At 37.6% G+C, this 11,161-nt stretch overlaps 1 protein-coding gene across 1 annotated transcript; it reads left to right on the top strand.

Annotated features, from left to right (window-relative positions):
• The first annotated feature begins 94 nt into the window (after positions 1–94).
• Positions 95–10,922, top strand: nop14 (NOP14 nucleolar protein). The gene is made up of 19 exons (XM_005812668.3): positions 95–240; positions 942–1,124; positions 1,724–1,858; positions 2,186–2,327; positions 2,602–2,753; positions 3,030–3,167; positions 3,254–3,376; positions 3,467–3,598; positions 3,684–3,996; positions 4,116–4,246; positions 4,322–4,407; positions 4,506–4,641; positions 5,484–5,585; positions 5,855–6,008; positions 6,102–6,261; positions 10,020–10,167; positions 10,285–10,403; positions 10,515–10,670; positions 10,758–10,922. Exons 2-19 carry the CDS (start codon positions 942–944, stop codon positions 10,852–10,854), a joined length of 2,607 nt encoding a protein of 868 aa, XP_005812725.1. The 5' UTR covers positions 95–240; the 3' UTR covers positions 10,855–10,922.
• The last annotated feature ends 239 nt before the right edge of the window (positions 10,923–11,161 follow it).

The raw sequence follows: 11,161 nt of genomic DNA, 5'->3' as shown, positions 1-11,161 counted from the left end.
AAAGTTTTACTGTTGTAAAAAGTAAGGCAGACGCAGAGACATGTTTTTGACGCTAGGGGCGCTGTTGGAAACATGCCACAGGAAGTACTTTCGGCATTGTGACCCCTTTGCACGCTGGAAAATGGAAACCTGGTGAAGAAACGTGGATACAAACAATTATATATGAAATTGTCCGCAGTCATTGTTTGATTTCTTTATCCACTTGAGTTTAATAACTCGACTCCTCGCTGTGACCTTAAGGTAAACATGTCTGTCTGTCTGAGATTTTGTTTGTTTACAAGTTTTTGAAGTCCGTAGCTGAAAATAACACTTGTTTTCTCTCTTGTTTATTAACTTCTTTATACACATCATTAGTTTCCCCTAAGGGGTATTTTAGTTTAACAAATCAAGTCATTTAATGTTTAATCTCGTCAATAACCTGCCACATTGACATTATGGACTGAAGTTGATAATTGTGTTGTTAACTTTATATAAAGGGAACGAAGAAAAGAAAGGTAAAGGTCTTTTCACTTAAGGTTTATTTTAAAACTAACACATTAACTGTGAAAGGAAGCACAAATACAGAGTTCATTTTTGCTGGTCAGGTCAGAAAAGGCTTATATGATGTAAGTTTCCCAGATCCGGATAAGTATGTCAAAATATGTAAAAATATTAGTTTTTCCTGTATATCTGTCGCATTCTGTTAAAGTTTTATCCGTCCATCCTTTTTATTTCCTTCACACTTTGTGTTCTTTTCTGCAGAATCCAGGATTAGTCTGATTATTGTAAGAATATCTGCCTTTAACTGCTGTACTTATATTTGAAAACCGGGCAAAAAAGAAAAGACATAGAACTTAGAAAATATAGGAAATTGCAGAGTTCACTGATGAAAAAGTTTATGAACTCTGTTATATGAAAAGTCAATGACTGATGCGTGATTATCTGTTTGTTCACCACGACAGATGGGGAAGGCTCCTAAAAAGAAGAACCTTGCCGACAAGGTCCGTAAAGCCAAAGCAGCCAGTGAGATAAAAAACAACCCTTTTGAGGTGAAAATTAACAGAAAGAAGTTTGATGTTCTGGGGAGGAAAAGCAAACATGATGTGGGTCTGCCAGGAGTATCCCGCTCCAAAGCTATCAATAAGGTGAGAAACAGCTCAACTATCTGACTTGTTTAATTTTTACAGCCTGATTTATATTTCATTTATGATTTGCTCTTTTATGTTGTGTAATAATTTAAATAAAATGATTTCTTTATTTTGATAAGCGGAATTTTGTTAACATGCTTTTATACAAAATATATAGTTGTATATTTTTGCTAGAAACATATTTGAAAAGAATAAATTTATGCCACAAACCTTTTATTTACAACATTTACCATCATCTGTTTGTTGCTGCTTAGTCTCTCACTTGTCTTAACAAACTTGACAGATTATCCATTAATTCTGGAAAGTACAAGGTTTTTAAAAAAATCAGTTTTATACATGATGCAACATTTAGAGAAAACCAAAACATATTTTTAGAATGCTAATGGTTTTATAATTTTCTGTTTTTTTAAAGAAATAAAAAATTTACAAAGAGGGGTGTGGATTTACATACACACCATCAATTTAACACTGTGCCATGTTGAGAGAGGATTTTTGAAGCAAATGGAATAACAAACCAATTTTAAGTAGATAGTAGATTGAAATTTTCAACAATAAGGATATTATTTCATTTTTTTAACTTTTCTTTTAATCTACAGCGAAAAGAAACGCTCCTGAAGGAATACAAACAGAAAAACAAGTCTAACAAATTCATTGACCGACGCCTTGGAGAATATGATGCCAAGATGACTCCAGAAGACAAAATCCTTCAACGGTTTGCCATTGAAAGACAGGTTGGTGACTTCTTGGTGACAGGTTGGATTTGATTCCTTTTTATTGACTTAGCACAGAAAGTAAGAACATTTTTATTTGGAAAATTATCTCTTTACTGCATAAATGCTTATTGTATTTTGGCATTAAATCTTTTCATTTTGTCTGGTCTTTGCTGTCTGGATGATTGATGATTTAAGGAATAAGACATATTTAACAATGTTTTCATTGAATAAGTAGTAGTGCTTGATAGAACCGTATACAGCCACAACAACCTGAACTTTCTCCAATGCTACTGTCACCTACTCTTGACATACAAATGGATCTTTACTTTGGTGTTTGGGTTTTAGCGTTCCCATGGAAAGAGAGACGTCTACAACCTGAATGAGGAGGAAGAACTGACTCATTACGGCCAGTCATTGGCTGAAATTGAGAAATTTAATGACACTGTTGGTAGTGATGATGAATCAGAGGAGAAAGGCCTTTTATCAGGTGAGTCCGAACCACAGACACATTTAGAAAAATGTTATGTAGCTCATGGATTATTCAGAAAAGGAAAGTTTGTTTGGATGCCACATGTTCAGCAACAAATCAATTCAAACTGCTTTGCATAATGGAAACTTTATAAGCATGCAGGTCTTTTTTTTCTCTTGTTTGTTTTCTATTTACTGATGTAAATTGGCCTCATTTGAAAATTCCCATCATCTAATTATTGCGTGTGAGTTATGTCGATTTGTTACTAAAGGTGTTTTATTTTAACACGCAGCTGAGCTGACCGCCTCCCATTTTGGAGGCGGAGGGGGTCTGCTGAGGAAGAAAACATCTGGGGGGGAGCAGGAGGATGAACAGGGGGGTCAGAAGGCCAAATCCAGACAGGAACTGATTGAGGAGCTCATCCAGAAGTCCAAACAGGAGAAGGTGAGCCAACTCCACAGTCATGCTGATAGAACGGCACATGATTAATTGTTAGGCAAAATAACAATTATGTTTTTTCCAACTAATGATTGCAGTGATTTTTTTTTCCTGGTGTTTATGTTCTACACAGCATTCCTTCACAGAGGTTAAAAGTTATTTGCCCATGCCTTCCTTTCTTTCATTTACTTAACCTTGTATCCCTTTTAAATGTATGTTTCAAACATTGCTGAAATGTGAGATTGGAAAGGCCTAGAAAATGATGCAGACATCTGTTCACAGAGGGAGCGTCAGGTGCAGAAGGAGGAGGCCCAGGAGCTGACGGAGAAGCTGGATCAGGACTGGAAAAGCATTCAGGCTTTGATGGTGAAGAAAACTCCCAAAGCCGAACACGTCGACAAACCGGAGGAGAAAGCAAAGGTATGGTTTAAAAAAAAAAAACCTGAAAGTTTTCTGTTTCACACCTAGTCCTCCTCTGATTTCTGCTTCTTGATCGGGTTTACCAGCCGGAGGAGTACGACATGATGGTCCGAGAGCTCGGCTTCGAGATGAAGGCCCAACCCTCAGAGAAGATGAAGACCCCAGAGGAGCTGGCCAAGGAGGAGAAGGAGAAACTGCAGAAACTGGAGGTGACTGCAGCAATAGCTCTAGCTGTCATTACTGCTTTTATTTTTGCACCTTTTTATGCGACGGGTTCGATCTGCTTTATGTTTCTTCAGGCTGACCGTCTGAGGAGGATGATGGGAGATGAAGACGGGGCCAGTGTGCAGAGTCAAGTCCACATGTCTGCTGACGACCTGAACGACGGCTTTGTCTTGGACAAGAACGACAAGAAAACTCTCGCTTATCAGGTATCTCAGTTCAAAACAAAGGGATGGGCTTTAAAAGATTTTTTTTTAATTATTTGTAAATAAATGTTATTTTCTGTCTGAAAAGGATGGAAAATGGAACATTGAGGAAGAGACTGAAGATGACAAGGAAGAGGAGGGAGAGACTGGAGAGGAAGAGGGTTCAGAGGCAGAGGGCGAAAATGAAGAGGATGATGATGATGTGGAAGAAGAAGAAGAGGAGGGCAGCGGAGAGGATGAAGACGGTCACTCTGACCTTGAGTCTGAACAGGAAAGTGAGAACGAGGAGAACGATGAGGAAGAGGAAGCGAGCAGTTCCAGGCAGCAGCAGACTCTGAGCAGAGAGGAGCTGAAGGCCCAGCAGGAGGCAGCCAAAGCAGAGCTCCCGTACACATTCACCGGTGACTGCTCTCACTCTACTAGAGATCATTTTCAATTACAAATGTACATGGGCAAGTCGAGGCCTTCATCAAGATTTCTTCTTCTCCAAAAGAGTTTAAAAATCTCTTTCTTCTTTTAGCTCCTGAAAGCTACGAAGACTTGAAAGATTTGCTTCACGGTCACACACCCGACAACCAGCGCCTCATCATGGCCAGGACTCAGAAGTGCAACCATCCCAGTTTGGCTGCAGGCAATAAGCCCAAGCTGCAGGTATGCAATCGAAACGTACAATTTATCTTAGTGAAGTTTGCGTGAACTTAAGTTGTTTGTTTTCGTTTTTCTCAGAAACTTGTGGGCTTTTTAATGGAGTACATGGGAGAGTTGGCTACAAGGAGTCCACCAGAGCTCTGCACCATAGATAAACTCATTCCGTGAGTTCAGAAAGTGACTTTCTTTCCTTACTTTACATCTTAGGCTTAAAATGTAGAAAAAATTGATTTGTTCACATTTTCTTCTTTATTTTCTGAAGGGAGCTGTACGCTTTGTGTCAGATGTTTCCTGAAGCAGCCGGCAAGTCCATGCAGAGCATCCTTGGAGATGCTGCTCACAGCATGGAGGAGGCAGTTGAGGTCAAAGGTCATGCTGCTTTTCCCACATTAGACATGGTATGAATTATTAACTAGAAAATTGACTTCCTTCCTTAAGCTTTTTCTTCAGTTTCTGACAGGTTTTTACAAGATTTTGGTCTATGGGTCATAACAGCCACAAAAGCTGCTTTACTTGGCTACATGTTTTAGATCGTAATTGTCTTGAAAAACCCAATGCTAACTTCTTTTCAATGGACTGTATTGCAGTGTTTATGGTGCCATAAGTTACCATGCTATGGGGAAACAAAGGCCCATAGCATCACAGATCCTCCACTATACTGGAGTTAAAACATGAGCTGCTTTTCTACATATTTATACTTTGTATTTTATAGAAACCAGGTGAATTGTTTGTTGCTGAAAAGCTCCTTTTCAGCAGACAGAAGCAAACAACTTTTGAAATCTCATTAGAGACTATCAAACTCCATGTGTTTATGTCTGTGATGGTTGGAGGAAAGATGCCTTTTTCCTAAGATCACTTCCATACAGGTGGTTTAAATGTAAACTGTGACTAAGTGGATTTTGCTGGCTGTTAAACATGTTTGTAGTATTTTAAAGGTTTAAATATAATGGTTTTAGTTTTCTAAAAGCCACATTTAATGGGTGAAAATAAAAACTTGAGTATCAGTATGAATGTTTCAGAAACTAAAAAGATGAAACAGAATTTATTTCTTTGGTTCAGAGTCTCCTGGTGGTGTGTATGTTCTTACGGCTGCAAGAAAAGTTATTTTTTTAACAAAACTTTGAATCCAAACCTTCTTTAAAAGTTATGCAAAACCAGAGTTACAAAGCAATAGTAATAAACTGATCTCCAGTGCTTCTACCAGACTATGTCAAAGCTCGTTTGTGTTTTGTATTTTTAGCTTGTTTACCTCAAAGTGACAGCATTGCTGTTCCCAACCTCAGACTTCAGGCATCCTGTCACAACTCCTGCCCTGCTTTTTATCAGCCAGACCCTTACTAAGGTAAGACAATTGCATCTTGATTATTGTCTGGATTTTTTTCATTTTTTGTTTGTTTTTTGTTTGTTATCATATGTAAAATTGCAAGTAAAACTTCAGCTTCGTATTTTTTTAGACCAGAAGAAATTCTCCATGTATAGAGCTGAAACATATTTTACATTTTCTAAACTAATAGTTCTACTGGATCTATTCAAACTCCCACCAAAATTCTTATTGTCTGCAACAAATATTTAAATAAAATATTCCGTCTGTGTGTATTTTGTGCTTTTAAGTGTCCGGTGAGATCATTACAAGACCTAACATCAGGTTTAGTGCTGTGCTGTCTAGCTGTGGAGTACGTCTCATTTTCTAAGCGCTTCCTGCCGGAGCTCATCAACTTCCTGAGTGGAACTTTACATCTGGTTGTGCAGGACAAGGCCTCTACAGGTATGTTCACATTATTAAAGCTTCTGTTGGTTCACCTTGCAAATTTTGTTTTGAGGTGTAGCAGATCTGACCTATTTTGCCTATTTGTTTCAGGTTGCATGGTGGTGCCCCCCTTCAGGCTGTCAGGGAAGTACAGTGATCTGCTTGTGTTATCTAACTCAGAGTCCTGCAGCAGCTGGAGCAAGAAAAACCTCCCGCTGTCCGCTACCCAGCAGCTGGAACTCGAAAATGATCTGAACAAAGATCACTACAGGTAAGACTTAAAGCACTTTGTGTGTCAATCAATCAATCAATCAATCAATCAATCAATCAATCAATCAATCAATCAATCAATCAATCAATCAATCAATCAATCAATCAATCAATCAATCAATCAAATTTTATTTGTGTAGCACATTTCAGCAGCAAGACATTTCAAAGTGCTTTACATCATTACAAACACAAAATCACAATGCAATATAGAATCAATCATTAAGTCAAGTTACATCAATAAATTTGTAATGATTACATTTCAAATACAATTCTAAACAGGTGGGTTTTCAGTTGAGATTTAAAGGCACTCAGTGTTTCAGCTGTTTTACAGTTTTCTGGAAGTTTGTTCCAAATTCGTGGTGCATAGATGCTGAAAGCTGCTTCTCCTCGTTTGGTTCTGGTTCTGGGGATGCAGAGCAGACCAGAACCAGAAGACCTGAGAAGTCTGGAAGGTTGATACAATAAAAGCAGATCTTTAATGTATTGTGGTGCTAAGCCGTTCAGTGATTTATAAACTAACAGCAGTATTTTAAAGTCTATTCTTTGAGCTACAGGGAGCCAGTGGAGGGACTTTAAAACTGGTGTTATGTGCTCTATTGTTGTTTTAAGGTTGACAGCTTATATCTAATAATTTGACATCTCCTTTAATAAATCAAATTAAATTCTAAAGAAAGATGGTAGCTGACGTTAACGAAAGGTCGCATTTCCTTGGTATTTATGCTTAGCTACTGCCACCTATTTGACTTTTTTTGCCCGATGCAATCACTTTGAACATTTTATGACTTCTGTTAGCAATAACACAACCAGAAAAATGTTGGTAAGAATTTAAATATTCAGAAAAGGATAAGTATGTAAAAAAAAAAAGAGTTGATGTTCAGATATAGGTTGTATCGAGGACAGAGTTGCCTTTAAGAAAACATTCATTCAGAACAAACAAATTCAACAAATACACATTTATAGATAAAATGCATACAATAAAATTAGGTTTAGCACATTTGGTGAATGTAAGGATTGGGAATAAGCCAATCAAAAAGGTGAGTTTCTAATGAAGGGAAAGAAACTATGGTTCAAATAGAAAGAGGGATTGAATTACAGAGCCAGGGAGCAAAGTGTTTGAAAGATTTCACATGGTGTGATCAAGAGGAAAAATAAAAGGAAAGTTCAGAATGAAGTGCTATGTTTGAGGACTTCAGATAAGTGTGAAGGAGCAAGCTTATAAAAGATTTCAGCTAAAAATGGTCATTCAAATGATTGCTGTTTTTCTCCCCGTCTTTGGAAGAAAAATGTACAGGGGCTGTAACAGCTATGTCAAGACACTAGGTGGCAGTAACAACCACAATAATGACATCATATTTAAAAGTACGTAGATCCAGAGCATGGCTAAAGCAGTGCTAGCTAGATTGCAGCTAGCACTGCTATTTTGACACTGCTTTCCCTTTTTTCTGATTCATTAGAAGATTTAGTTTACATTTTAGTTTAATAGCAACAAAGTCAGTCAGGACATGCATGATGTGTCCTTATAGATGGTGGGCATTTTGAGAAATCTGTTTCTATCACCAAATATTCTGTTTGTATTTTGATCAAAGAAGGTTCAGGCAGGTTTTGGTGCCTCTGCAGGCTACAGACCTAATGTTAATCTTAGTGAATGGAGCTGCAAGAACCAAAATGAGCAATCTAAGAGCTTTTAGAGTTGTTGCTCTGTTTGGAGGGAGATATTGATGAAGACAGATGATGGGGCTTAAATATAGGCAAGCAGAATGAGTCAGAATATTGCAAAAGAAAATGTGTTAATAGTTACATGTACATTACTGTTATGATGTGATGAATGAGCCAATGATCTATTAACTGCAATCAAGATTTGGGGTCATTTTTAAAAACAGTCTGTTTTCTCTGAACAATCAAATAAAGCAGAGAGAGGCAAGGTCAAATCAGAACCACGGAGACGAGATTACATACGGGGGAAAAAGGGAGCCGAGGACAGGCCTGTGTGGAACACCACTGGTAACAGGTCAGGGTTACCATTGGTCATTTTGTAATCTGTGCAAGTTATTGATTAAAGTATGCAAATAATGAAAAAGTCTAAACAGAGCAGTCAGACATATCTGTGTCAGAGTTTCACACCATCAGGAGAACAAAAATGAAATGATGTAATGGGAGATAAAAACTGAGACTGAAACAAGACTGTAATTATAGTCCAAAATACATATTTGTTCTTTTTCTGTCAGGACAAACATTCACCCACCTTCCTTCAACCAGCTGTTGATTGAGTCTGCGCGTTTCTCTGTATTGATCCAGATAGCGACTTTCATTGACACAGTGTGGATGTGAAAGCCTAAGATACACCACCATGCTGTGTTTACCAGCACACACTTTGTGGCTCAGAGCGTCCCCTCGTGCAAGTCTGAGTCACAGGCGTGCTTTCACACAGCAGCTGGTGTGTGGGCACAAAGCAAAGCTTGCAAACAGGCTTCGGTGGAGTACGTTCAAGCACCCTTTGAGAGAGTGGGCATTTTTATTTGTACCCAACAATAAATATTAGTCAGAAACATTAAATTATAAAAATGATCAAAATGATTCAGGCATTGAAATAATAGAAAAAAAAACATATTTCTGAAACTGTTTATTTGTTTACATCGAATGAGGATGAAAAATGTGAGCTAGATAAAAAGAAATCTTTTAATCATTTAAAATAAGACCGTTCTGTCTTTAAGCATTTCTGTGCAAGTCAAAATATGTAAATTTAATCAAAAAACATTTTTTCCAGTATTTTCTTGTAAAAATGATTCACATATTCTGTCGAAGACAGAGAAAGCATCGATCTCCTTCACACCGTGTGAATTCATTTCTGCACGTCCTCACACCTCAGCGCCCAGTTATTTTCTAATTTCTGCATTCCTTTTGGCTATTCAGACACATGCTCACCAGCTGCTGCGTTTGCAAAGGACAGCGACTGTAGTCGTTTTTGCAGGAGTGATTAAATAACGAGTCAGTGAGTGTGCTCTGCATGAAGGTTAAATTGTCTCTAAACAAATAATGATGAAGATGCACGCACACACACACGCACACACACCCCAACTTACGCGCACACAGTATTGAAATTATACAGAAATAGTCATACAGTTAATGCATGAATATGCTTGTCCTGTTCATTATGGAAAACTACTTATTTTTTTCTACATTTATATTAAATGATTATATGCACATATGAAATGTATATATATAAATATATATACATACATACATTCATTTAATATATTCTGATCAGATCCCATAGGGACTGCAAAAGACTCTACTCTTGGAACACAATAAGACTTTTACTTGTTTACAAGAATATACTGCGCTCATCTCCATGTGTACAGAACCTAATAGGCTGCCGTCAATGTCTTTGTTTAAACCTTGGTAGTTGCAATTCCCAAAATTATCTAAGTTTTAAGTTTTTTTTAAAAATGTTAAATCCAAAAGATTGAGTAACTTCTAAATTTGCCATACATACAGTTATTTTGTACTGGGTTTGACTTGTCAGAAGGATGTAAGAGTGGTGGATAAAACATTTTCATGTCAGATGAAAACATACATGCACTTCCTATTAATAGACATATAAAAACAGGAAGTGTATGCAATTATTATTTTTTTGCCCTTGGCAAAAAGGAAGAAACACTTGGTAATCGTCCTGTGGAGATGTTGAATATGTAAAGAGAGGATGTAGGTGGATAGGTCATACTTGTCTGATACCTAACTGCATAGCTTTTTTTTTGTTAGGTTGAATTGCTTGTCTACTTGCCTGGACCTGGTGAAGAGATGTTGCCTGCTCTACAAAGATCTCACCTCCTTCACGCACATCTTCCAGCCAATCAGAACACTTCTTTCCAAGCATCTTTGCTCACAAATGTTACCCAGTCCTTTACAGGTTAGAAGCACGTTGGTTCAATGAAGCAAAGTTTCCCTTCAGTTTTTTCTCTCTGTGTCCTTATCTTTTGTGTACATGTATTTTCAGTTAATTATAGTGTTTGTTGTTTTGCTGCAGGAGCTTCACAGCGAGATCTTGGACGCTATCAGCAGCGCCTCTGTGACTCACACTCGACTAGTTTTCGAGAAGAAGAAGCCGATTCCCCTGAAATTGTTTACACCAAAGATTGTGGAAGTGTAAGCGTCAAGAGAGACTTCTTCCTTCCAGATCCTGTTGTTTAACAATTAAAAAATTGTAAATATATATTCATCTGCTTTTCTTTTGATTTAATTTATCTTTTTTAACAGCTTGGACTATGGAAAGAAGCGTGGCAGCACCAGAGAGGAGAGAGAGAAGGAGCGACTAAAGCACAAGTATAAAAAGGAGTTCAAGGGAGCTCTGAGGGAGATCAGGAAGGACTCTCGCTTCCTGGCCAGAGAAAAGCTCAACGAGGTCATGAACAGGTACGGATGAAACTCGTCGTTTGTGTGCATGAATGTGAGCCAAAGCACTGCAACACCTTTAACACGTTTACATATGTTGTGTTTCAGGGATGCAGAAAGAAAGAGGAAGGTCAAGGAGCTCCTTGGCAGTTTAGCCACTCAGGAGGGAGAATGGAAAGCTCTGAAAAGGAAGAAGAGAACGTGAAATCCAGAATTATAGTATTAATCTTGTGCTTTTCATATTTGTGGAATAAACATTTTGTTGAATTTTAAGGAATTTTTTAATTTTCCTTCTTCATGAAAACATTTTGTACTGATTGAAAGTCATGATTTCGCATTAGAGTTACCAGACTTTTTCATGCGGGTCATTTGGTAAGAAGTATTGTTGATGCTTTCTGTCAACAAACATAACATATTTGAATAAGCTCAAATTCATAAAATAATTGACACCTCTGTTTTACTGCATTTCTATTCAAATGATCTGGGTGAATAGGGGCAGTATAAATTGATAA

Source organism: Xiphophorus maculatus, chromosome 8 (genome assembly GCF_002775205.1).
Source record: "Xiphophorus maculatus strain JP 163 A chromosome 8, X_maculatus-5.0-male, whole genome shotgun sequence".
Lineage (NCBI taxonomy): Eukaryota > Metazoa > Chordata > Actinopteri > Cyprinodontiformes > Poeciliidae > Xiphophorus > Xiphophorus maculatus.
Note: the sequence above shows the minus strand (reverse complement) of the source record. Positions and strands in the feature narration are given on the sequence as shown.

Excerpts from the sequence above, each read along its gene's own strand:
- nop14 (XM_005812668.3), top strand. The coding sequence starts at position 942 with ATGGGGAAGGCTCCTAAAAAGAAGAACCTTGCCGACAAGGTCCGTAAA. Across the intron at positions 1,859-2,185 it reads GGTTTGCCATTGAAAGACAG|CGTTCCCATGGAAAGAGAGA; the intron begins GTTGGTGACTTC and ends TTTGGGTTTTAG. Across the intron at positions 2,328-2,601 it reads GGAGAAAGGCCTTTTATCAG|CTGAGCTGACCGCCTCCCAT; the intron begins GTGAGTCCGAAC and ends TTTAACACGCAG.